Source organism: Stylophora pistillata, chromosome 10 (genome assembly GCF_964205215.1).
Source record: "Stylophora pistillata chromosome 10, jaStyPist1.2, whole genome shotgun sequence".
Lineage (NCBI taxonomy): Eukaryota > Metazoa > Cnidaria > Anthozoa > Scleractinia > Pocilloporidae > Stylophora > Stylophora pistillata.
The window spans coordinates 25,434,001-25,461,500 of record NC_142528.1 but is presented as its reverse complement, the minus strand read 5'-3'; the positions used below and the strand labels follow the sequence as shown (position 1 = coordinate 25,461,500).

The 27,500-nt window shown below is 38.1% G+C and overlaps 2 protein-coding genes across 2 annotated transcripts in view; one reads left to right on the top strand and one right to left on the bottom strand.

The window, feature by feature from the left end:
- Positions 1-6,640: 6,640 nt before the first annotated feature.
- LOC111323037 (F-box and WD repeat domain containing protein 10B) lies at positions 6,641-18,126 on the bottom strand. Its single transcript, XM_022926310.2, has 12 exons — positions 17,443-18,126; positions 15,868-16,529; positions 14,698-14,936; positions 14,008-14,208; positions 12,111-12,155; positions 11,234-11,310; positions 10,726-10,793; positions 10,100-10,180; positions 9,444-9,586; positions 8,395-8,455; positions 8,194-8,291; positions 6,641-7,738 (listed from the first exon to the last, which is right to left on the bottom strand). Exons 1-12 carry the CDS (start codon positions 17,987-17,989, stop codon positions 6,832-6,834), a joined length of 3,129 nt encoding a protein of 1,042 aa, XP_022782045.2. The 5' UTR covers positions 17,990-18,126; the 3' UTR covers positions 6,641-6,831.
- A 4,156-nt stretch (positions 18,127-22,282) lies between these two features.
- The window catches only part of LOC111323036 (dynein axonemal heavy chain 3), a 57,259-nt gene continuing 52,041 nt past the window's right edge, over positions 22,283-27,500 (top strand). The window contains exons 1-8 of the mRNA XM_022926309.2: positions 22,283-22,546; positions 22,643-22,741; positions 24,370-24,580; positions 24,972-25,053; positions 25,728-25,836; positions 26,178-26,370; positions 26,820-26,895; positions 27,494-27,500. The exon at positions 27,494-27,500 is cut by the window's right edge and continues 113 nt beyond it. Coding sequence (XP_022782044.1) covers positions 22,532-22,546; positions 22,643-22,741; positions 24,370-24,580; positions 24,972-25,053; positions 25,728-25,836; positions 26,178-26,370; positions 26,820-26,895; positions 27,494-27,500 — 792 coding nt within the window. The 5' untranslated portion in view covers positions 22,283-22,531. The remainder of the gene's footprint in view (positions 22,547-22,642; positions 22,742-24,369; positions 24,581-24,971; positions 25,054-25,727; positions 25,837-26,177; positions 26,371-26,819; positions 26,896-27,493) is intronic.

Here is a 27,500-nt window from a genome sequence, read left to right as displayed (position 1 = left end):
TATAAAAGACCGTCAAGTTGAAAGTGACAGTGGGTGACTTTTCAATCCGGTTAAGGAAGATATACAACAACATCATAATATCACGTAAATATTTTTATTGCTGTTGTTGTTGTTGTTGTTGAAGTAAGGCCAAATGGAAAGTAATCATGGGTCAACGAAGTCTACTACATCCGAGATTGCAAACCTTCTATAAGTTTTTTATCTTATTTAAGTGCCAACCTTAAACTTACAAAGAATCTATCTTCAGCGAGACAGTAGATCTGGGATGATCTATAAATGCTCAAATTTTTGTGCAATTCTAAGATGTTTGCGATCTGTTGCTCTCAGTTTCTTGGGGTCGGGGCACCGATTCAAACAAGATAGATTGCTTTGTAGGGAAAACATTGCGGCTTTGTAAAAGCTTCTCGAAAGGATTAACGGGCAAGTTTTCACAATCACAGAGGTTTAGTACACCATTACTTTTAGTGTAGGAAAAGGTGCAGTACACAAAAAAACAGTTTGAATTGTTTTGAAGTTGTACTGAAAGAATATCTTGAGGAGCCTGAGTTCACCGACTACGAGTTTGGTTTACATCATTTACTACCCTTTTTCATTTTTCGACCTGGTCCGGCTAGCAGAAACTGATTTGAACTCCGAGCTTTGAGATGTGTCTCTGAACAAAGTTGAGAATTTTGTGGTTCTTCGTAAAAAATAGGGTTTAAGATACCTTGTTGCAAATCCTTGATAGCACATCGTGTACTTGTCGGTTAACATAAACAAATTTTTAACGAATCTCAACAAATTTTATCGTATTTTACAATCTGCTTCCTGTATTTACTCAAAAGAGCTCTTCAGAACTTCTAACTTCGAGTTCTCGTTACGGTGTATAATAAAATTCATAGTGCCCTCTATAAAATATCTCAGGGTCTATCTCAGCATTAATTGAAAACAGAGACCCATTACTCCATCTGGAGCTCACTACAAAATTCCGAATTAAGGCCACACTTTGGATACTTCAAACAACAACAAACATATCAAACATATGTATGAACTGCGGTTATGAAACGTATATGTGCACGATCCTTCGCAGTAAAGCACTATTTGAGCAATAGTGAAAATCAGACCTGAAAAAAATTTCAGGCCTGTACGGGATTCGAACCACTGACCTCTGCGATACTAGTGCAGCGCTCTACCAATTGAGCTAACAAGCCAACTGAGAGCAGGCTATCAAATTAATTCGACATAAACCCGTAGATGATAAATCAATGGCCTGCTCTCAGTTGGCTTGTTAGCTCAATTGGTAGAGCGCTGCACTAGTATCGCAGAGGTCAGTGGTTCGAATCCCGTACAGGCCTGAAATTTTTTTCAGGTCTGATTTTCACTATTGCTCAAATAGTGCTTTACTGCGAAGGATCGTGCACATATACTTTGGATACTGTTACATTAAGGGCCTATTCGAGAACAGCACACATTGATATTTTTGCAAGATAGTGCATAGTGTCTTTGAGTGAATACGGCAGTTAAAAAGAATTTTAAAAAAGAGTTATATGATCGTTCTGGTGAGATTACTTATCTAACATTTTTATACAGAAAACGTTTGCTCCACGGATAAAATTTGATTTTCATATCGAAAGATGACCACGTCGACGGGCTCTGCGGTATATGCCTTCTATCTTGGGGCCATGATGTTATCCGACAGGATGTTCATCACGGTGCTTGTTATCTTCGTCCTTTGCTGGACGCCTCCTGCAATGCTCTGTGTGCTTACCCCGTTAGTTCCTGACCAACGTGTCACAATGTCTATGGCGGCGAAAGCGAGTTCGCTGTTGAATTCCTGCCTCAATCCACTCGTATACACCTTGCACAGGCATCAATTCTGGAAGAATATCACTTCGCTGTTATCTTACTCGAAAAGAAAGATGAAAACCAAATGGGCTAATCTTGCTCTCAGGTAACGGGGATTCTTTATTGCCCAGCGGGGAAAGGATTTTGGTTGTGTCACGATATAGTTTACCTGATATCCCCATAAAGGCCCGACCAAACGCGCACAACATTACTACGCAACATCTTGCAACATTATTGGATCGTTTTGTGAGATGTTGTAAAGGAGCCGACAAAAAGCGCACGCGCAACATCTTGCCACATCCGAAAAATTTGCAACAAAAATTTGACCATTTTCAAACTTGATCCAACATCTCGCAACATGTTACTACGGGGAGTGAAACGTGTACAACACGTTACGCGCGACAATGATGCTGCAAGATGTTGCGTTGAAATGTTGCGTGCGTTTGGCCGCCAGGCCTTAAGGCTCAGTAGGAAAATGTTTTACGGCTTCCAAATCTTATCAAGAGAGTTAGAGTTTCCATTGAGTAGGGGTAACAAACAGATCGATTAAAAACAGTAAGTGTTTTCAGAATAACTGGTACAAAGTAAGCAATGCAATCAGCTTTAAACTCACAATGAATTACAAATTATGGGGACGGCAAAGTAATAATAATAATAAAAAAAACATGCTGTAGATTAAAAAAAAATGCTGAATGCCCTCAAATTTTAAAAGTTTTCAATGCAAGATGGAAAGAAAATTCTAAGGGATGCACACCAAAGGTACATTGTGAAAATTCATAGAAGATCTCAAATGACGTTTTCCAATTTCAAATATCAGCATTAATTCTGTTGATATTTAGGTTCAAGTTTTTAATCCAAATAAATATGCAGATTATGAGGCAGATGACGTAAATTGGTAAACCCAGTTTTACCTGAAGGTTGTTTAGATATTTCTCGGTCGATATGATACAGAATCCATTGAAACTTGGATGACTAATTTTCCACAAGCAGCCCACTAAATTATATTAAAAATAGTTCTGCGCCCAAGGCAACTGATAATTTCCAGCGACCTTCAACCCAATTCCAGTTTTTTGCCGGGTCATTTTGAGCTCAAGGTCAAAAATTAAAAGCAAATTAAACTAAAACAAGTAAAAAAGTTATTTTAATGCCCACCGTATCTTGCAGAGGAACAACCACAGCAAATATCAAACAAACAACTTAAGGTAGCAAGTACATTTTTTACCCTATATAAAGTTTAGTAGCTAGAAATAGGCTAAAAAGAGGTATCAAAGATTACGTTTGGCAAGCCTCAAGCCTCAAAACGATTAGTGTGGGTTTCCATAGCAACTGGGTTAAGACATGTGGAGACTTCTAGAGTTCTCTATCATTGTTAAGGAGAATTTAAGGGCGTGAAATTTAAACATCTCAAGTTTAAATTTCGATTGTGGCTAACATCCTATGTTATCATCGCAGAAAATTTCGAGACATTGAATTTTCAAGACTCGGCTAGACTGCTCGAGGTCACGAATGAAAAATGCCCGAAAACTTCGCCAGCTGTCCGTGAATAGAATTTAAAAGTATAATTTATTTCAGTGTCAAAGCTAAAGCTAAAAAAGCATGCATTTACCCAGACGCTAAAATTTAAAAATAACCGTATTGGATCATTTGGGAACCATCAAGGGACAATGATAACAATGATGTGTTTAATTTTTCTCTTTCATCGTGTGCATTCACGTGACTTCCACCTAACCGCCACTTCGCTCCATCTGCTGAAAGAAATGGAGAATAGCACGCAAGCTTAAATAGGCGCACAGAAATGCTACAGTTGTAGAGATCTTTAGACTCAATATGGTTTATCGGCACTCATCCGATCATTTTCGTCTTTTCATCATTCACTTTATTGTCAAAACAATAAGCTGTATAACTTCATTTTGGCCTCAGCAGGACTGCTCTATTAATAATTTATATTTTCTTTCTCGCTTAATGGCAATAAGCTCAGGTAGTCGCAATTCGAAAGTTGACAATTAGAAAAGCAGCACCTTTAATTATTAGTATTTAGACTGTCTTGAGTAAATGGTTTCCTAATACTTTTATTTTGTTCAAAATACCAAGCTGTTATTGTTATGGCTTCACAGGATAAAGAATATCCCAACAACAGATGAACAGATATCTAAACAAAAAGAAGGAATTTTAAAAGCTTGTTATGCCGAATTTCCTCCTAAATTCCGAAAAACGATGGCGCTTACTCTCTTGGGTTTCTACAAATTATTCATAGTACATGTATTTTCGTCACATGTCCGCTTACAAGGTCTTCTTACAGACAGCTACATAGCCTCAGTTGCCCAAATATGATTTAAGCTGAGGCTTTTAAAAATCTTGTACCCTACTCACACCAAAGCTAAAACACATTCTGATGCTGTTTGTTAAACATGAATAAATTTTATTTTCTTCACAGCAGTTGAATAGCTTAAACTGACGTTTGTTGACTTCGAATTCAGTAGCGCACGATAAAAACGCAATTAATGCACGCCGATTGAAAGCTTGAACCCCGTGTAAGATTTATTTGTTTAGTTATCTGTTGCTGATTTTCATTCAGTTGAAACTGGTTTAACTAAACATCTTTTGCCAGTGTGAATAGGACAGTGGTAACATTGCTTTGGGTTAGGGTTTGCATTTCAGCGATCCGCGCGAGAGTAGATTCCAGTTCCTGGCCGTACTCCGCAGTATGTCCATAATGGCGCGTCGAATGTGTCTTATCTTCAAACAGTATATCACAGGGTTCAGGGATGAATTTAGAAATACAAGTGTCATTGAGTACTGGAGAACTCCCTTAAGAAGGATACTTGGACCGTTAGTCTTAATTATCGCCAGGGAAATAAAATAGGGTACATAACAAATTAATAATAAAAGAAACATGTAAAATACACCGACTGTTAACTTCATCAAGCTTGCAAAATTTGCCATGTCCTTACATTGAGTTCTGTGGCGTATTCGCGAAGACCGTATTTCTTTTTTGTGACGTCTGGCAGTTAAAAAGATACTGCTATAAATCATTATTGAGAGAACGAGGCCAGTCCCTCCTACGATGTTTGTAATAGATGTCTGCATATCATGGAGATTTAACAGTGCTAGTGCAGAAACAAATGCACTAGATACCCACACTGAGATCACCAGAACAACGACACGTTTGTGAGTCACAAGTTCTTGGTATCTGAGATGCAGATGAACTGCTAAGAACCTGTCTACGCTCACAGCTACTACACCCACGAACGAAGCTAAAACAAATAACCGAGCAAAGACAAGGAACATAGTGTAGGGGAGACAGCTGATGTTGTACCCTCGTAGGAAGCTGACCAGAAGTAAAGTGTAAACTGGGTGAACAAACAAACCAACCCCAACATCTGAGACAGCGAGACTTATCAACAATGTTTTCAAAGTTTTTGGTATCGAAGATGCCTTTCGTAGGGCGAAGATTATAACGACGTTCAGCATAATGGAAGTATAGGTCGAACAATTGTTGAAAACAGAGTTTGCAATAAAAGTCGAACGAAGATCTTTAACGTCGTGAGCAGATCCGAGATAATTCTGCAACAGTTTACAAGACAAGTTGTTCATGATATCAGCTGATAGTAGTTCGCTTTTCTGAACTCTGCTCTCGTGATCAGCGGACCCTTACCAACTGATATTAAACGTGCTGCATTAATTTGTCATGGGCATTTTTTCGAATAAAAACCGATATTGTCATTAGACGAGAAAGAAAACATCGATTACTAAGAGAGCAGTCCTGGGGAGGCCAAATTGAAGTCGGTGATACAGCTTATTGGTCTCACAAAGATTGAATGACATAAAAACGAAAATGACTGGAGTCTAAAGATCTCACACTGAGTCCAAAGATCTCTACAACCGCAATATTTCTTTGTGCCTATTTAATAAGCTTGCTGGCATTCTTTTCCAGTTCCTTCCAGCAAATGAAGAAAAGCGTGGGATAGGCGTAAGTCATGGGAAAGTACAGGGTGAAAGAGGAAAAAATTAATACAGTATTGTTATTATTGTCCGTCGATGGTTCCCGACGGATCTGGCATGGCTGGTTTTAATTTTTTGCTTCAGGGTAAATGCGTGCTTACTGTTGTTGCTTTGACGAACCAAAGAATAAAAGTAAGTAAACTGGCTGGTTCGGAAGTGATAAGCGAGTGCCATTTACCCTTGAACGGCCGTAGAGACAAACCGGCGCGTCAAGAGTTTTAATTTCCATTTTTGGTACATTGGTAGATATAAAGAGTTTTTCTAGATTTCTGTGGGTTACATGAAAACAATTAATCACTTTTGTGTCGGTGAAAATTGTGGATAGTTATGTATCATTCAACAGATCTGAATTTAGGGAGTTTGAGTTTCTATAGAAGGACGCGGATACACTCTAAAAAGAAAAATTTCTTTGCTCTGTCTCAACCCTTCAGTAAGTAAACAGGACGCGAGAAAAACAAAAAAAAAGAAGGCAGGTGTAAGGTGCCAGATGTCAAGGAAGATGAAAGATGCAAACAAATTATTCTTCTTTTCAATATTTCTTGAAAGCCAATCACCGGATTGTCAAGTGCAACTCGGAGTTAGTCTAACTCGTCTTTAGTCGTCCATCTACTCACAAACTTGTAAACGAGGAGAGCGCGCGCTAGGCACGCGCGCGAGAGTTAAGAAGTCTCTCCTCTCTTCCTCTTCTTTATTCCCATCGTCTTTTTTTGTCGTGGTAGCGCTAGTCCCTCGCGACTTCGTGGCCACGGCTTAAAATTGAGATAATTTGACGTGTAACGTACCCATTTCTTCCAAGAGTCTTTTCCCCCCTTAATTAACTAAATCAAAATAAAATTTTATTCCAAAATGATTTCAAGTTCTTCTGATCTAAACCAAATGACAAACTTAAGGCGATTTTTGAATTTGTAATTCCGGTACGTAATGTAAGTCAGATATTTTTCCATTCTATTCAGGTCTATTAAGTTGTGCGTCATTCGACCTTGCCACGTAGCTAGGTGTACTGCGTTACCTCACACAGGGAATGCACGATTTTGGACGGTGAGTTCCGTCTAATGTCACGCGTCTTAGCTTGTCACGCGATGAATCTTGTTGTAAGTTCTGCTCAAACTGCAACTGAGTGCTGTACGTCTTTAAATTTAAGCAAGACAGACTCTTAACTGGATTGAGCGAAATGGATTCTTTGGTCGAATGTACTTGCGCACTGTGAGGTCGCATCTTAGCGATCTTCTCCCGAGCCTGCTGCGCGCTCACCATGATCTTATTCTCAGGCGCTTTGAGGGGCTCCGCGGCAGACGTGGTCCAACCGCGTTTCCCGGGAGGTAAAACTTGAGTACGATACGCAGGAGCTGAGCGACTTCGCGTAATGACCTGAGAATGTCTACTGTCTGGGAATGATGAGGGTTTGGGAGTCGACCGCGTGACTTTGGTGATAATCATGGTAGATCTAAGATCACCGTCGATGTCTGTTGGTGGTACGTCATATTCTGCCCGCGTTCGTGTTCTTTGAGAGGTTACGACCGGCGAAGATTGGGGACGAGGCTTTTGTTCTTTGTGGGCGTTTAAAATTCTGCGCACATGCGCGTTCATGCTGTTTATGGTGCTCTCTTGGTGTTTTATTCGTGGAGGGGCGCTTGAGATCCGCAGCGGTGAACTGTTTGGTGGATATAAGGTCGTGACATGATCGGACATTAAAGCTGACCGTGAGGGAGGCCGGGAAGCCAAACTATCTTTGGTGTCAGCGCGCATAAGTTTATGCGCGCGCACATGTGAACGCGCCAACCTGCGAGGCGGAGTCTTGGCATAGTTGTTTAAATTACCAAGTCCTTCGGGTCGCTCGGGGTCTAAGTTGTAATCCCACTCGACCGCCTCGAAGTTGAAAATCAAAAGGTTGCTCAGCGTGTTGACTATCATGCTAGAGTGAATAATAAATCGAGAGAAAATACTCAGAATTATGGAAGATTGTCAGGATATACGTCGATATGGTGTTAAGGTAGGGGTCAGGAGCCTACAAACCGTGGTGAAAAGTCGCCTTCGAAAAATGCCTTATTTTCGTATCCAAAATTTGGATGAAAAAAATGGCAGGCGTCAAGCACATTTTACGTCCCTTGTTTTTGCGAAGTCATGTCATGTTATTCAACAAAGACTAAAATAGCAGTCATGATATCAATCAGTGAGCCGGGGGGGGGAGGGGGAAGGGGGGTTGGAATAATTAATAATTTTCAGGAGCCGCTGATCAAAAGGCACTTTACTGCGGGCGCGCCCTAAAAACATTTTGGCACCCGAAGTAATTCACGCATCGCTTACGCTCTGCTAAAAATAGCATAAAAACAAAAATGATATGCGTTAAGGTTGACGCCCTAAACTTACCTATCTCCTGACGCTCTGATGGTGGTGAGAGCGTCATTCTTACTATTTCCGCGTATAATTCTTAAACAGTCGCCGTTCAAAAGATTCCAGATGCGTAGCTGAAAAAACAAAAGCTTTAAGTGAATACATCCTCGCAAATTCCATTGCATGAAAGGCAACAACACAATTCTTCAACCTAAAATTGCGATTTAAAAACTTTACCTTCCCGTCAGCAGAGCCAGTCAGAACTCGACAGAAGAGAAACTCCAGACATAAAACTTCCCTGAAAATAGCGAATGGTAAAGTTACGCTACAATTCTAAACATAATTAAACAAATGGTTGACACCACAACGTACACCATTGAGTTATGGATGCACGCAAGAGGTTGCTTGGCACTCAAGAAGCTAGAGTCACTCTCGGCTATCGCCTCGCGCGATTCTAGCTTCTTGAGTACCTATCCAACCTCCCAAATGCATCCATAACTCAACAGTGTGCGCTATGATGTTTACCATTTATTTTATAACAAATCATTGATACATTGTCGCAAAAGAGTTCCCTTTTATTTAACGATGAAATCTTACGTGACCAGAAAAAACAAGCGTGCGGAACCTAGTCTTTGCCTTCGCTCACCTCGGACGCGTACACCTATGAGCAAATGGTGGACACAGAGCGCGTGCTTTACTTTGGTTATGTTAACATTATTTTTCCCATTTCTTAAGTGGGCACAGCTCACTACGCTCAGTTGCGAGTAGAATCTCGACCTACTGGCGACGGTAGAAATACAGCGGGTGTATGTCTCCACGCGAAACACAATATCAATACTAAGTTTTTACAAGGCTAAGGGAAAGACAGAACAGAACGAACGCAGTCTCAGATTTTAAAAGTTCGTTTGTACTGCGAACATGGGCAAGAAATGTAACCATATTGCTTCGCTGCAGTGAGACATTTCAGTTGGTCTCAATCAACAAAGAACCTAAAAAAAAATTATGTTTCCTTCCATCTCGAAAGGCACCGTTGAGGCCTTCACCCCAAATATTTAAAATAAACGACAAGAAGAGAATTGAACCCCGAATTTATCACTTGAATTGTATTCACTCAAAAGTAACACGCGCCGTTCACGCAAGCAACACACGCGGGTAACCACTAGTTAGACCGCCTGGTTTTCTGTTGGTGTAGCACTATATCGAATCATGTTTTTTCTCACCCGCGAATAACTAATTTTAAATCGCACGACAAAGTAAGTTCACTACGTAGAGAAACTAAAACGTACTTTGGGTGTCTGAATGCTTGTAGACATTTTTTGTGTTTTCCAACAGCGCTCCAAGCCATGGCGTAACAATCTAAACTGCCAGTTAGGATGTGATAGTCGTCGAACTTCACACATGTGATGGCTCCATGATGACCGTCGAGGGACTGGTGACGAAATCCGAACATAGATTAAAAAAGCGTTCTTAAACAAAAAAAAAACTTTTGCGAGTAAGTTTCTATTGAGCGACTCAAGAAAGTGATTCGTTTGTTTTGGTTCAACAGCATTATATTGTTGACTGATTGCGTAGAGTCAAAGCAGTCCAGCAATTAAGCTGTCTTCTCCCAAAACAAACTAAATCAGAACTTTTATGGTCGCGATATTCCCAACTTTTGTAAAGTTATAATCGCAGATAATTTGAGTTCACTTTTTGTGCTGCAAAAACTCCCTTCAGTGTAACCGTTCAGAGGAAACTATAGCACATTAGAAAACAAAGAAATAAAACAAAAACCAGTAATAAACCACAAATAAACAGGGGTAATTTGGAGTACAACTCTGAAATTTGCAAAAAAAAAAAAAAAAAAAAAAAAACTTGAAAAATTCGCGGCAAAGAAACTTCGCAAACGAAACAAGTGCGAGACGAGAAACGAAAGAGTTGATATGTTATTCCACCTGGTTACCTTTAGAAGTGTCGTCTGCTCTATGTCCCATACTTTAACTTTCCCTCCTTCACAGCCGCTCACAACAAGAGTGTCGGATACCTGCAAACGATGAAAATAACTCTGAATGAAGATTTTGAAGGAAAGCTTGATCTCTCTGATAAAGTCCTGGTTTCTGCACGCTGCTGCATGTATTAGGCGCATTTCGATTGACTGTGGTAAACCGAAAAATAAAGCAATCAGAAAAGGCAAATCAGCTTTAAAGTACGAAATTCAGGTAACGACACCATCGTGAACATGATTGTTAGAGCAGAAAGACAACGTAAAATTCTATACATGAAAACGATCCTCGCAGTAATAAACACTAATTAAGTAGTAGTGACGATAAGACCTGAAAAAAATTCAAGCCTGTTGCTTGTAACCCATCAAAATCGCTTAACAATTCTTCAGTACACTTGGTAGAAAACAGAGCTCTCCGACTCTTTCACAAAACCAGACCCGAGTTTACCAGCGCCGAATTTATTACACTTAGCAAGTTTTCCATGACAAGTTTACCCTCAGAAAGTTTGCCCTTTCTGCCTTATTTTTCCTAATCACAACAGCCGATCAGCACTAAAGAAATGCAAACCACTTGGAAATTTACTTACATGAACCGTTTGTACCACGTGACGATGTCGAAAGGTCCTCCGACACTTTCCAGTAGCGAAGTTCCAAACTGTAAATACATAAAGGATGAGGTTTTATTGAAAGGATTTGGATATATCAACAAAGTTGAAATGGTAAATTGGCCACCGTACCGATTACAAAAGCTGACGTTTCGAGCGTTAGCTCTTCGTCGGAAAGGAGACAAACAAGAAAGACATCATTTAGTCTGCGAGTAGAGCATCCTTAGAAGCGCTTAGGCACGAACGTTTCAGTCTTCGCCTGCGGGAAAGTATATGGCCTTGAGCAACGGAGCCGGCGAGAACTTTGAAAGGGTTTTAACACTGATAGTTCCAGACCCCCTGCAAACCTCTCCCTGACTCGTCTCGAGTCTTCCCGCGGGCGGAGAAGGGCACGTTCTCCAGCGCTACTAATGAGCTCCCGCTTACAGGCTAGACAACTTTATTTATCTATTCAGAAGTACAAAGAAATGAAAGAAAATTCGTGATCGACCTTTCACGCTCTTGTCTCTTGATCCTGAGGCTAGATGGTTCCCATAGAGAGCAATACAAAGAACTGTGGCTCGGTGACTGCAAAAAAAAAATATATATCATGTATGTAGGTCATCAAATGTATCTGTTTCATGACTGGAGCACTTCATTTCAGTGTCGTAAAACCAAAGTAATTACGATGGCCAATCGGAAAGAAAGAAAATATCACATGATCACCAGGAACCAATGAGGATCCAAAGTAAAATGAACAAACTGCTCAAAACGCGGGAAAACGCAGGTGACCAAGTTGCGATTGGTTTTGGTTCTGCATCTTATTGATTGAAAAGGTGAGCCTCTTTCTACACCAATAACAAAGAGCAGGGTAGCAAAACTAATGTGATCCCAGATTACATTTTAGAGCAATGCTCAATTAAGTGTCGAAAGTCATCCAACATTGCTTTTGTTTCGCTTTACGTGATTGTTCCTGAAAACCTGCGCCACCCTCTAAACGAAAACCAATCACGATTTGATCGCCCGCGTTTTCCCGCGCTTTTGGCAGTTGGGTTGTTTTCACTTTGAATTCTCATTGGCTCTTTGTGATATTTTCCTGACCTCTGATTGGCCGCTGTGATTACTGTGGTTTTGGCCTTACAACACTCAATCAAAATGCGCTGTATACTCGATCAAAAACTGCTCTGATATTGTGATCACACATGAGAGAAATACCCTCCTACTTTTGCCTCCCTCCCTACACGTGGCCTCATAGCTCAGATGATAATTGCACTGGAAAAGTACCTTAGATAGTTGGGTGTAAGCCCATTCAGATCTCAAACTATTTTTTTAATCAACTAGTTGGAAAAAATGGTGTGCTTTACTGACATACCACAACTTTGACTTACCCTCTGAAAATACACTTGCAGTTCCCCCTACTTATATCCCAGCATCTATGAGGAGAAATAGATATGCAAAGTATGTTGTTTTCTAATCTACCTCACCTGTAAGTCAGTCTGTTAATTTTCTTTTTCAGCATGAGTTTCATTTGGTCTGTGGTATATATATATATATTTTTTCTTTTTGTCTGTCTATCTAACTGACTGAATGTTTTCACCTGTTCAATAAATGTTTCACAGGTCTATCAGTGATATTCCTGATTATTGATTAAATACATCCACAGTGGAAACCTCGGAGAGAGTGGTAGGTGGCTTTTGTCAAGGGGCTGAGGTTGTGAAAAGGTTGAAGTATGAGATGTCTTTTCTTGAGGGTAACGTGAGCAGTCACCTGTTTGTGGAGGTTTAAACAAGGTCAGCCAGTGGACTGGTCAGTATATCAGTGAGTCAGTAAGTCCATCATTGAGTCAGTGGAAAAGGCACACCAGTTTTTGGAGGTTTAATCAGAGTCAGCTTGAGAGCTGGTCAGTCTGTGTGAGTCAGTGGGTCAATGAGTAAGTCAGTCAGTGACTGGGTGAGTGAGTCTGTCATTGAGTCAATGAGTGAGTCAGTGAGTATGTCAGTCTGTGAGTCAGTCAGTAGGTCAGTAAGTCAGCAAGTCACCAAGTCAGTAAGTCATTGAGTCAGCGAGTCAGTCAGTAAGTCAGCAACTCAGCAAGTCATTAGGTCAGTACGTCATTGAGTCGGTCAGTAAGCCAGTCAGTGAGTCAGTCAGTCAATGAGTCAGTCAGTAAGTCAGTAAGTCATTGAGTCACTAGGTCAGTAACTCATTAAGTCAGTGAGTCAGTCAGTAAGCCAGTCAGTCAGTGAGTCAGTCATTGAGTCAGTCAGTGAGTCAGTCAGTAAGTCAGCGAGTCAGTCAGTAAGTCAGCGAGTCACTAAGTCATTGAGTCAGTCAGTAAGCCAGTCAGTGAGTCAATCAGTAAGTCAGCGAGTCAAAGTTAGTGAGTCAGTGAGTCACTGAGTCAGCCAATGAGTGAGTCAGTGAGTCAGTGAGTCAATGAGTAAGTCAGTAAGTTAGTAAGTCAGTGAGTCACAAAGTCAGTAAGTCATTGAGTCAGTCAGTAAGCCAGTCAGTGAGTCAGTCAGTGAGTAACTGAGTCAGTAAATCATTGAGTCAGTCAATAAGTCAGTGAGTCACTAAGTCAGTAAGTCAGTGAGTCAGCCGGTAAGCCAGTCAGTAAGTCAGCGAGTCATTAAGTCAGTAAGTCATTAAGTAAGTCAGTAGGTCTGTAAGTCAGTGAGTCACTAAGTCAGTACGTTATCGAGTCAGTGAGTCAGTCAGTAAGTCAGTCAGTGAGTCAGTGAGTAAGTCATTGAGTCAGTGAGTCAGTGAGTCAGTCAGTAAGTCATTGAGTCAGTCAGTAAGAAAGTCAGTGAGTCAGTTAGTCATTGAGTCAGTCTGTTGTTGAGTGGGTCACTCATTCATTCAATCTGTCAAGTATTGCCATATGCTTCAAAAGTCATGATTAACAACTGAACTCCATAGAAAACAAGAAGGCAGAAATGAAAATGCTCCTTTAGTATAATTTCAGAGCTGAGCAAAGAGTTTCCAGCAATCTGATTGGTCAAGCAGTTCCTTATATGACGCTACAGAAACCACTCCACGCACTTTATATAAAATGTTAAAATAAAATGTTAATAAATGTTACTAAAATGTTATGATTTTAGAAATTTCTCTGTTGTTCAGCTCTGAAATTATACTATAACAATTGTTCGCCTCAGGTTTGGTGACTATTGTCAAATAATCCCCTTGACTTCCTCTCAGGGATTATTCGACGATATTCACCTTGCTCTCGGCGAATAATTGTTAATTATCACTTGTTTTGTGTTTTCACAAGTTATTCACCTTATTGATGTATCATAACCACCACTCAGTACAATTCCCCTCTCCTCAGACACATAAACACAGCGTATGGACCCTGCATGGCCTTGAATGGTCCTCTCAATCTTGCCTGTGGCTGCATCTATGAGTCGAACGCGTCTGTCATATGATCCAGACACAACCAGTCTCCCACCATTGAAGTTTGCACATCGGTTAGGGTCCTCCCTGCATGGCAAATTATTAAGTTAGAATGGACTTCATAGCCATGGAATTCTTCAAAGAATTTGGATTGAATGATACAACATCCTTTCTAATTTTTTTGCCACCCTGTTCAAGACAGAATTGTAGCAGTTAAGATAGTTGTATATTAATGTTATCCAGCATTACCTATATTTAGAATTAAATATGAAAAAAAAGTTGATGCTATGCATGTAAACTGCTTACTGGCATTATTCAAACCTTACTGGAGACTTCCTGTCTAGAGGAACACCCTGTTTCAGTGGCTAAATAGCAAAATTGTGCACATTTTTTAGGACTAGAGACCCTGGAGGCCATACCCAGTTTGATGGCAAATACACAGGGGTACTAACTTAAAATGTTGGTGCACAGCCTAATAGTTAAAAGTGAACACGTTCCAGTGTCCTACCCCAATCTTGCCTCTATCCAACCTCTAGTGGTCAGATTGGCCTTAAAAATGCATCTATGCATGCTTACATGTCTTGGAGCACTAGCACATTATATGCTCCACAGTAAATGTTTCTCTCTTCCATCCTAACTTCTTTGGTTGGAACTCCTTCATAACATTCTTGTAGGTTGTGATGTCTGACCTTTTTAACTTTGTGTGATTTGTAACTAAGATTAAGCACTTCTTTGGTGTTTTCTGTGAGTTCTAGAGGTACATGAACAGGAACACACTTAGCATATCTTGGGTTCATACCCTTTGCTGATGCTCCCTACAAAGAAATAATGTATTTTTATTTATTCATCATCGATCAATTCTTTAATTAACTTATTTATGACCTAATAATATACATAAAAAAATGTCTGAGTTCTGATTGGTTAAGATTAATGCAGTTCTCAGCTGATTCAGTGCAGAAGAGAGTTAATTCAGTGCAGAAGAGGGTTAATTCAGTGCAAAGAAAGAAACAAACCAGACATTCTGATTGGTCAGAATGATTGGTCAATGTCAAAGTCACTTGCAGGGTTTGAATAAATTATTTTTGCATGTGATGCGCGCGCTTTTCTTCCGTGTAGTTATGAGAAGCTACCTTGTTTTTTTTCATGTATATTATTAATAGATAATCACATGATTTTCTCGTGCAATTTGGAATAAATAAGCACTTGTAAAGTTTTTCAAAGACCACAAATTGCACTTGCCCTACGGACACATGCAATTTTGTTAGTCTTTGAAAAAATTTACTCATGCTTATTTATTCCAAATTGCACTCGAAATCATGTCATTACCTATACAAACAGAGTCTTTGAAATATTTGACACATTCATGAGGATAACACAATTAAAAAGTAAACATTCAGATTTACTATTTGTAGAAGTGATTAATTTCTCCCTATAATATCCATACAGGTGCTGTGAAATTACTCAAACTTATCGGGTAGAAGTTTTTATCTTGATTGAATGCCAAATTCTTGTGACTAATTTGTCAAGGAAATGTGTAGCAGCTAGAGGGGAGAATTAACAAACAGATCTTTGGAGTTAAGGTGTTAAGCACAGAAAAATTAAAGGGTAGATCCAGGATTTTTAATAAAGAGTTTCAAACTTTGATATTATTCTTTTCATTTTTTTTTATGTCAGCTTTACTGAACCCCTAAAATCCTGCTAGATCCACCAAAGGGTACTAAAAGAAGAACTGTGTTGTTAGTTTACCTGCATTAACATGATCTCTTCAGTCATTAATTGATGAACCATGTAGTCTTGTTTGACTTCTTCAGTAAGACCCCTCCAATGTTTGCTCAGACATAAACAGTTTGTTAAACTGTTCTTGTCTAACATACCTAGAATTCTCTTGGACAAATGAACTGGTAAACATCTTAAAAAGTCTTTGTACTTTTCAAAGCCTATACAATCAGATTCCAAAGATTCCTTCTGTGTCAAAGAGTTGATGAAATCCCCTTCATCACCTGACATGTAATCTTCAGAAAAAAATTCTCTTTCAAAATCTGTCATGTCATTTGCAGGCCTTCGTGAAGACTGTCTAGAAGGTGGAATGGATCTTGATTGACAACGAGACATGGGACTTCCTCCATATCCTGTGGAGGCTTGAGATCCGGTATCCAATGTTATGGCTTCAGAGTTCGTTCCTTTGTAAGATTGAGATTTTGCTGCACTTGATTCTCTTGAGGATTTCCTTTTGCTAAATTCAATTTCTTCACTCACTATTGAGTTCATTTCTATAGAAGGAGCATCATTTATGTCTGAATGACTAGCTAAAGATTTTGTGACCAGGAATTTGTTACTTTTAGTTTCTCTCTCAAGTGAAGCACTACTGTCAGACAAATAACTGTGCAAGGACATGTATTCATCATCATCTACAAAGAAAGCAAACAAAAGTGTTTTTAAGATACATATCTAAGGAACATCCTTATGTGCAGAACTTTGTTAATACATCAGACAGAGTTTGGTTTTTGTGCTCTTTCACTTATATAAAACTAATGAGTATTTAAATATAAATCAATTAAAGAAAGATGGTCAACATTTATTAAGAGCACGAGACAACAGGGAAATAAAAAACTGATTACTTGATGGGGAATTCTTTATACAGAGAGAATTAAAGAACCAGGTCAGTATTTTCAGGGCTCGACACCAACTTTTCAACTTACTACCTAAGTGGCTAGCGACAATTTCAGTTTGTTTACCAGCCAAACAGGCTGAATTTCTATTAGTCTGTGGCTAGCTATAGGTGGCTACTGTTAGTCTTGAGCCCTGATTCTGGCAATCTGCAATGGGAGATAATTTGCTTTTTACGTAGTGGACAAATAATTCTGTGCAGTGAACAGCAGTATGACAAAAAAAAACCTTCCCTCAGCTTAATGCCACAGATTCTTAACATAATGTGATACACCTATCACACCCATAATCACCATATTTTAGTTAAAACTCATTGTAATGGAAAAAAGTATTTTGAGGTGAGCTTTAGCACTGTGATATCATCCCACAAAACTGACTGTCGTTTATGATTGAAAGGTTTAGTTAACTACAGAGAGAAAAAAAAAACCAACAGTGTTAGGATTAATTTGAGGAAAAATGTTTTACGCTATACAAAGAAATCAGTTCAAAATTCTCATAAAGCTAACGTATTAGATGACGTCATAGCAATGTCATGTCATGCAACATTAATCAATTTCAGACTCAAAAAATTCCTCGAAAAACATTTAAAGATCTTCTATTCAGGTGATATACCATCTTTGTGTTGTCAGTTATCTACAAAAAAGATACACATACCTCTACCAATTATTCCATCCTCAAAAGCCCTCTGTTTTCTCCGTTCCCGTTCGCACAAAGCTCTAGTCTTAGTAGCTAAAATATGTAGAAGATGGGTATCACACAACTGCATTAAACCCAACATATAATTTGCTTTAGTCCAGTAGGTACTCCTTGAAAACCACTCCATGTAATCCTCTACTGTCTGTGATAATTCGTCTTCGTTTAAAGCGTGATTCGTCGGCGCGCTTGAACCATCGATTATCAAACTCGGTTTACTTCTTGATCGCATATAAGTGAAGTCTTTGTACTGAAACGATTGCAACAAAGAGGTGATATACTCGAACAAATCTAGAGAATCAAATCGTTGGGCAAGACTCAGAAGGTATTTCCTTTTGACGGGTTCACCACAACGACAAAACCATTCTTTGGTGTGATTCAGTTTTGCGCCTAAACAACAGTCCTCGCAAACTCCACACGATTTTACAGGACTGTTTATGCAGCGAAGTTCAGGTGCTCTGCTAATACTGAGCTGATATAAACTTGATCCTCGTCCTGGTTGACGCATCCTTGGTTTAGAGAAGATTTCTATGGTAAAAATAACGGGAAATTAATACTGTAGCTTTCTATAAGGATTAATTAATTAGCCTTTGGTGCCATCTGGGTATTCATCAACTGTCCTTTTGTGTGATCCACCACACGCGAGTTTGTAACCTGGCAACGCATGGCGCGGTGGCATCAAATAACAGCGCTACGTGAGAACACTCGTTGAGATCGCGAACTTATGAGTTTAACATCTTGCCTATCATATCTTGGGCTCTTATCGAATTTATCTTTGTAATGCAATTTCATCTTTACTTTCTTTTTCTTTGTAACATTATCCTTATTTTTTTAGGGAAAAGAATATGGAGACAAAGCTAATTTGCATTAACAATTTTCCAGATGTTTCTTTCTGTTGACAAGTTTTTCTCTTTAACAGTTCACGCTTTTTTTCGATTTTTCCAATTTTTTTACGATCTTTCACTACACCCCTCAAATAATTTATGTTTGTTCCTTGAATATGATGTTTCAATACAAACATTCTAAACATCTACAAAAATGTTTACAGGAAACTCAACAAATAGATGCTTTGTTACCGTTCATCTGTTCAGTAATTACATTTTCTGTCTGGATCAAAAAAGTATACCTTGAGAAGAATTCCAAGTCTGTGGGTCAAATTTTGCTTCTTTCCAGTGACATATCTATCATATTTGCGATACCTTTTATTTCAACTAGCTAATTCTCGATTTATCATTAGTATGACAATTTTAAATACTTTTTACTTTGTTGAAATTTAAAAACGATCTCTGGCTACTATGATTAAAAACTACGAGCTTTCCACTGCCCGAACTGCAGTCTTCAACGGGTAAAATGAGTAATAAGAAAGCGATGAGAAAATTTAGAAAAAGACATGAACTGCGAAATAATGAGAATGTAAATACAACATTCTTTTTAACAAATATTCATAATCATTTACATTCTCATTATTTCGCAGTTCATGTCTTTATTTAAATTTTCTCATCGCTTTCTTATCATTCATTTTACCCGTTGAAGACTTGCAGTTCGGGCAGTCGAAAGCTCGTATTTTTTAATCATTTTAGCCAGAGATCGTTTTTAAATTTCAACTATGTTTCATCCTGGCTGCGGCTCTTTAATGTTTTCACTTTTTGTATTCTTCTAGTATTCAGTTTTTCACTTTTTCAACTACTTTTTTTTCCCTGTAGTTATAGCAAGTCTATATCAATATTTCTGCTGTTCTCCTAAACTTCCTTGCCAAGTACGGTATGCGTGTATGTGTATATGTATATATTGGGGCTATATGTAAATCGGCTTTTTATCATCTAAGGAGGATAGCCAAAATTAGGAGCTATCTGTCAGAGGAGTCTACAATAGCGCTTATACATGCTTTTGTAACTTGCAGGTTAGACAATGGGAATGCCAAAATACCAGACAATGAGAATACCAAAAGACAATGGGAATACCAATGGGAATACCAAAGACAATGGGAATACCAAAAGACAATGGGAATACCAAAATACCAGACTCAGAGGCTACAGTCTGTACAGAACTGTGCCGCTCGTCTTGTTAAGCGTTGTCCTAAATTTGGTCATACTTCACCATTACTTTCGGAGCTCCACTGGTTACCAGTAGAGCATCGCATTGTTTTTAAGATCTTGTTGTTGGTTTTTAAATCTCTGAATAATTTAGCCCCTTCTTATCTTAGTGATTTGCTGACACCGAATATCCCCAGTCGTAGACTCAGGTCATCCAAACAGTCTCTTCTGGTTGTCCCAAGTTCTATTCAAAAGTCTTATGGTGACATAGCTTTCGCGGTGGCTGCCCCACGGTTGTGGAATGCTCTGCCCATTCATATGAGACAGCCTGGTTTTTCTTTGGCTGCTTTTAAGAAATGTCTGAAGACTTACCTTTTTAAAAAAGCTTTCTTTTCAAATATTTTGAGATTGTCTTAATTATTTTGTCTTTAATCAATTGTAGTCATTATCTTTTTAACTCAGTATTGTAAAGCGCCATAGAGCAGTCGGATATGGCGCTATATAAGTCCATTGTTTATTTATTATTTATATTCATGTAAGAACTTAAATACGTTTAATAAAGGGTTTAATAAAGGCTAACTGTTTACTTGTAGTCATTCCCATCCTTGTTTGCTTTCGAATAGCTTTTATCTCATTATGTTACATCTTGCACAATTTTCATCCTATTTCCCTTGTCTATTCTTTAATATATCTTCAAATTCGATTTAAAAGGAATTAGCTAAACATTCAGTACAATGAATGATGTATAAAACAGAGATATTTCAAAGAAAACTACAAATTCTACTTCTCGCCACGAGTTTCTTTGTGATAGTGGAGAATGAATCAGATAAGACTGACTAATTGTACTTTAACTTTCCTTATGTACCATGTCTGATTCCAAATGTTGTATAACTGGTAATGGAAGTTATTATCACTGTATCGATTTTGAGAAAGAGTCAATATCGGAGCCTTGGATTGAAACGTAATCTAGTAATGCTTTTGTTTCAATCAATTTGTTATCCCCAGATCGAAGTAAATTTAGCACCTGTCTGTCATTAGCAACTAGTTAGTGGTGTTTTAATATCTAAAAAGGAACAGGATTAAAAACTGATTTCATCTCGTATAATGACTTCTGATTTGAGTGATAAATTGAAAGTCCTAGCTACTACTCTGATTCAAAAATTAGTTATATTTGTTCAACCGAATATCCCAAAAGCTACCGTCGTTTCTGTTCTGAATCAAAGTAATCAAGAGAAAGGAAAAACGGATCAAAACTCAGAGGCTATAGAGGACTTAAAGAAAAATCCACCACAGTTGGAGTATTCCATTCATCTTAGCCGAAGGATTTACATCTAAAATTCTATCATCAAAGCTGCATGCATCGGATTCGTGGACAAAGCGATTATTAATAACCACTGAATTCATCGTTGAAAATAAATGGAATAACTTTGGACTTTCTAGAGATTTTGGTCAACTTCGTCGCCGGCCGACTGTTGGATGGGGATCCGGGGTTCCACTCCAAACGAATATTTGGGCGTTTTTGTATTTCACTACTCTGTGAAAGTTTTGTTTGTTAGTGTTTATCCGTTAATGACGAGAAGTCGAATAAACTGGGCGGGCTTCTGTAAAAACCAGAGTCATAAATGATTTCTAAGAGAATCAAATATCGTGATAATTGCCAAAAAAACCGTATCTATTCATTGGATCTAAAAAAGAACGAAAGCTAAAAGAGTCAGAGCTGAGAATCGAGGTATTTCCCTGTCTAATATGGCCCTCTACAGTTATGAACATTAACGAGTGTGTTATGAATAGTGTTGTCAATAAATGGTCATCAGGCTGACAGAAAAAAGAAGTGGTGTTACCTTCTGGAATGACTTCAAGTGTTGTCATTTTGAAAGTCTCGAGCTAGGCGCACTTTTTGGTGGTCTCAGCGGCCGAACTGTTTTCCAAACTATTTTCTGTTTGAATCAGTTATCGTTCGTTTCCAATTATTAGCATAAAAGCGTCTTTGTTTATTGTAGTTGTTATGGCGTCCTTATCGTTATTCCAAATCCTATGGGATTATTTATTTTGATGAAGAGTGCCTAAGTGTCGTGGCTTTTATCCTGGTTAAGTTATTTGTACACATCAGCTCTCTGAATAGTCATTAACAAAGGGCTTTTCTGGATCAATTGTTAATTTCGTGCTCACATCCTTAAGTTATTTTAGTATTGTCTTGAAGTTGATTATTTTGAACAGCTGAAAGCCAGGAATGGTTATTATTGAATACGCTTTTCAAAATATTAAAACACGAGAGGCTAGAGCGACAAATATCATTTGGTGTCAGTAGAGCAGGCTAAGATTGACGTACGTGGGCATAAAAAAAACTCCTGTCCTCTTTTTCCATTTCTTTTTATTTCAGAAATTTAATGTTTGAGGTTAATTTTTAGAAGGTTTCCTTTTAATTTGAATAAGTGACAATTTTCTGCTCTATCTCATTAAAAATTGAATATCCAAGCAAAAAAGCGACAAAAATTGTCGTGTTGTACTAAGCTTGATGATGACATTTTCAATTTTTATTTCTTGCGCCAGCATTTTACCTCATTCAAGATTACCCTGCTGACATCATTTCTTTGTAGAGATGCTAACTTTGACAATATTTTCATTTACTTTGTGAATATTAATTAGACTCTAGAGTGCGTTACGTTATTCGTGAAATTTTGAGTTACGCGCGTTTCCGCGGGAGCGTAGCAACGTGACGAGACAATGGGTAAACATGACAACGCGGAGTCCCGGATGAAAATTAAGAGAGTGCTAAGGAAGAAAGTCAGAGATACGTTCGCAAAACAATTTCTGGCTTTACGTCCAAATGAGTTTTTAATTAACTATCTTGGCTTAAAACTAGGATGTAGATTCTCTCTCAATTATTTTGACAAAGAGGTGATCGCGCAGTTGGCTAAACTGTGGATTAACAAACTAGGGTAAATCGAAATTGATATACTACAAGGACTTCAAGATTAGCCTCTCCGATTCCTCCAGATAATTGAGCATCCTTCAAAATGCAACGCGTAAAGGCAAGTATGACTAACAGATTGCAGAGTGTAGTGGCCGTTTTATGCATCGAAGTTATTTCCAACCGTGTCTAAATATTTTTATAACTTTAATTTCAGTATGCCGACAGCGGCGTTTTCAGTTGCTCACAAACCCGCGGTTTACCGGGATTACCTCCCTTACCGCCATCTCACGAAACACCTTCAGAATTATATCAGGTTGGTTTTTATTTTATGCAGCTGCTGCAAATTGATGGAGAGATTGTCGATGTTTTTGAGATTTTGTTTAATTAATTTCAATGGGCCAGCTGCTTCGATCCTCAAAACATAACATTGTTTCACAAATCTTAACTGATGGTGAATCATAACATTGTAGTTGCGTTGTAAAAGATAAACTTAATTAACCTTCATTCATAATAATTTATCTGACTCGGAAAGTCGCGATTTTCTCTTCATTCGTTACCATGCAAGATATAAATTATATCAGAGAAAAGAAAAATGAACAGATAAAGAAAGAATTGTGGTTGACGAATCAACGTATCCGAGAGCAGGTAACTGTGGTGTAAATTTCAGATTAGTTTGCAAATTATCGGACGATGTGTGATTACCGACTTTGTTTATTTTAAATATCCGTTTGTTTATTTGACTAAAATTCACAACACAGCACAATTATATATGGATTTCGCGATGGAGAACTATATGCGCAACTGCACGATTCTTTCATTTTTTTTCCTGAAAAATGTAAATACAAAACTAGTGAAACAATCAGTACTCAGAACATTTAACATAAATGTCGCTTGAACTCGAGATCAAGAAAAAAAATATCAATTATGTGATTTTTGGTTCGTATTATTAAAAAAGATTCAAACCAATAAATAAATGAATAGATAAATAAATGATTAGATAAATTAATAAATATGTGAACAAAAATTACACAGGATTGTAACAATGCATATAGGATATTTAAACCCTGTGATTAAAATGCGACTTCTTCCTGCAATATTCATATATTATCCAGCAAGTAGGTAATGAGAATAATCAAACTTATCAGGTAGACTTTGTTCAATCTCTTGATCTAGTAACTAATTGACAAGGAGTTACGTAGCAACTAGAATCAAACTTATCAGGTAGACTTTGTTCAATCTCTTGATCTAGTAACTAATTGACAAGGAGTTACGTTACTAAGCAACTAGAAGGGAGAACTAAGAATTGGATCTTGAGTTGTTACAATGTTGAAAGTTAGCCACATTGTGGAACTACTATCTAGGTTAGGCTTTAATCAGAGATTTGCCTACTGGTAAATCCCATTTACTAGTTGGGTGTAAATGTTGTAGTTCAATTTTATCCTTGGTTCAAATTTAATTTTCCTTTGTTTCAAACTCATTATCATACATTAACATGACCATGCAAGAACAAAGGATAATAAAATTTGAACTAAGTATGAAATTGAACTACAACATAAACACCAGCTAAGCTATAAAGGCACATGTTAGGATCAGGTATATTTTTAGAGAGTTTATTTCTCTCCACATAGTCTAAAGGTAGAGAAAATATGTACAGCATTTACATCAATTTTTACCTGTTATATTTAATCCACTAATAAATATATTGACTCTTTAACCTCTAAGAATGACAAGCATCTAATTTATTCCAACAATATCACCCCTGAATCAAACATGAAGGGGTTGATTGTTAAACAGATTCTCCTTGTCAGCACTAAGGAAATGAATAGAGGATAGTATGAAGAATATGCATACTGATCTGAGAATGTAGAGATTTAAATGGGATAAATCCTTCCAGATGTTCGATAATTTTTGTGAAACTCAGCACTTATCTATTGGTTTTAGATCGTGTTACGTCATAGTGAGCACCCCCCTATAATGAAGGACCCTTCCTGGACAAGAGCAGCACCCTTCAAAGAGACAGCTCATGCTAGAACACCCAGTGAATCAATTGGTAATAACTACACTCCAACAGCAAGCAGCTTGAAGATTAGAAATTTAGCAAAAGTACAGCCTCCAGCCAGACTGCCTTCAAGAATACCAGCTCAGCAAGGTTGTATCCTTTATTGAAAATGTTAATTTCAATTTTCTCCACGACAGCCACTTTTTTTTGGTCCAGGCTGGCAAGCTGTCCATACATTCACCCCTGCCTCCCCATAACACCCACTTTCTTCTGTCCTCAAGGTGGCAGTTGTGGAGAGGTTCAACTGTATTTTGATTAAGCTATAAGAGACTCAGTGATGGAAAGCTGCTAAGGTCAGAACCATTAGCTGGCTAAAAGGAAATTCTGTCTTGGTCACTTATGGGAGGTTAAAATCAGGAGGTTTAGGACCAAGAGGTCTAAACTCATGTAAATGGCTGGGTAAGATACTTTTTTGACCAGGAATTGACTTTGAACTACAGATAACATTTGTACATGATGTGTTTAGTCCTTAATTTGATCATAGCCAAAGAACCAACATCACCCAGGAGAAGGCCTGTTGTGCCAGGTCCACATGCCAGAAGTAAATCAGAAGGAGAAAAACTTCTGTAAGTTCTTTGGAAGTTGTTTGTATGATAAGCTGCTTTATTTTGCTTCAAATGTGGGCCTAAAATCAAGGTCTCATTTTACTTAACTGTCTGGGGAGTGACTAACTTTATGTCAGGTCCTGCCTGACTGAATAAAGAGTTTAAGAACTTAAAATCTGCTTTTGATCATTTTTTTTTAGTAAGTAGCTATTGTGAACTCAGAAAACCAAGGATAGTTGAAATATTTGAGGAATGTTATTTTTCAATTGTAGAAAAAGCAAGCTAGGCCTGCTTTAGAGAACTAATAACTGTGTGCAGTCATGCTAACTTGTTTGAAGTTTTTTGGTTTGCTTGCATATCCTGATCTCAATTGTCATCCTTTGCTTTACCACTGAGTTATGGAAAACTTGTTGTTGAGCTTTACTATAATTTTATACTGAATGTGTGACATATCCTTCTTGTGTATAAGATCAGCAATGGAAAAAGCGTCAGGTGTGATGATGTCATCTCTGCAAATGGCAAGAGCCAAAGATCTGCACTAATTGAATTCTTGTGGGAGACTTGCATGAGATTTTTCTCTAGTCTTTTTTCTCTAGTCTCTTGGCTAACAAATGAAAATTTTCTTCATTGGATAACTGAGCTAAGTCTTTTCGATTTTCTTTAAAATTAATATGATTTGTTTTTGTTTTAAACAGATTACCTCCTAGCCGGGCCATGACTCCAGCAGAACAGTTGGATATTATAAGATCTTGTGAGGTTGTAGAAAGTATGGATGAAGGGGCAGTCTCAAAGCGTGACTTAGAGGTAACTCACGTTTTTGATTGGCTGTTGTCAATTAACGGCTGGTACTAATTCTGCAGCAGATATTGGGTTATCATGTTGAGTTGAAAGTCTGCCTTGTTTCTAAGCCCCTGGTATGTGGGGTGTTCTCAAACTTTTGCAAACTCAGAGAAAAGTGTCTTCTTTTGCAGATTGCTTGAAAAATTTATGATAAAACAATTATATTGAATCTGATTTTTGCATGATATTATGAATTATCAAACCTTGTGTCAGTGTATTGGCTGCTTGCTTCTATAAACAACCCTTTTATCCATGTAGTAAGGGACTGATTAACCATTATTATTAATAACTGTTCATTTATACAGCGTTATAAGTACTACATTTCTCGTGGAGTACCAGATCACTCCCTTGCAGCACAGGATCAAGAAGTAATGGAGAGAATAGTTCAAAAAAGAATCCCTGATAAACTGGCAAGAAATAGTGAACTTGATCCTCTTATTACAAAACTCAAACAAGAAGTTGGCGGAGACTATGACTTCAGTGTCCGCAAATCTATTGGTGAGTTCAGGGGAGATTTGAGTTGTACAGTTTTGTATCAGAAAGCTCTTAGCTACTGCCAGTAGCTAACAAGCATCTAATATACCACTGTAGAGCCAACTGCTTGGTGCCATGTAGTTCTTTATACTGCATTAGTGCCGGATGCCTAGCCAAAATTTCGTCATTATGTTAAGTGTCATGGTGTAGGTGAGGAAGTCCTGAAAAGAGCAGGTTTATGCATGGGACTGAAATTTTGACAAACTGAAAGTTAGTCTTCAATTAGGGGAAGAACACTGACTTGGCTTCACTTTGCAGATGACTTGCTCACGGGTTGTCCCTAATAAAACATCTGTTCTTTCCCAGACAACTGCAATTTGCAATGAATAATTTTTTCCCTTATATCACTTTAACTGGTAAAATTCCATTTTCTTTTCATGAACATCAAATGTTATTTTGTTTTGGTCTTGCAGTTGACTATATTCTGATGGATCCCAGTGAAAGACAAAGACTGCACATCAAAGAAATACCAAAACCTTTTCCTCAGAGGTATTTCAGTATTTAATCAAACTGACTTAAACTAGTGTCCTGAAAGAAATAATAAATAGTGATGATTATTAAAATTGACTGTGAATAAAATTAATGTAACTTCACCTGAACAAGATGTTGTCCATGGCAGGTACTTTTAACACAAATCATTGGTAATCATGGAGAGATTTAGGTAACAAACACAGCTTTGTAATAATAGTAAATTTCAGCAGGCTAGGCAGTTGCATGAGTATGATTTAACTTGCTGAACCAACCAGATCATTGTGTTGTGTCAAATACCATGCTGTACATTTCTTTCACCTTAAAGAGACTGTTTTCATGTTAATTGCTTAATCAGAAGCATGTACATGTATAATTGCTTCTGGCATAATGCAATATTAAAATCCCACAGTCAGCAAGCCGCAGTGTAGGGTTCCATGCCTTGTAAGCATGAAGAACTCTTCCATTCATCATTCTTTTAGTTATTCTTACAATCTGAATGTGAAACTACACACGAACACTATTAGTGGTAGTACACAGATTACTCAGGCAAGCTTTTACAAGTTAGAACAACACCCAATTGATGAAGGACAAATGTTCTTTTGAACACTACTTGTAGGACTGTA

Coding starts and splice junctions, on each gene's coding strand:
- LOC111323037 (XM_022926310.2), bottom strand. CDS start 17,989: ATGCGTCAACCAGGACGAGGATCAAGTTTATATCAGCTCAGTATTAGC. Junction 12,156..14,007: donor GGTTATGATACATCAATAAG/GTGAATAACTTG, acceptor TTCTCCTCATAG/ATGCTGGGATATAAGTAGGG. Junction 10,794..11,233: donor AAGAGACAAGAGCGTGAAAG/GTCGATCACGAA, acceptor ATGTATTTACAG/TTTGGAACTTCGCTACTGGA.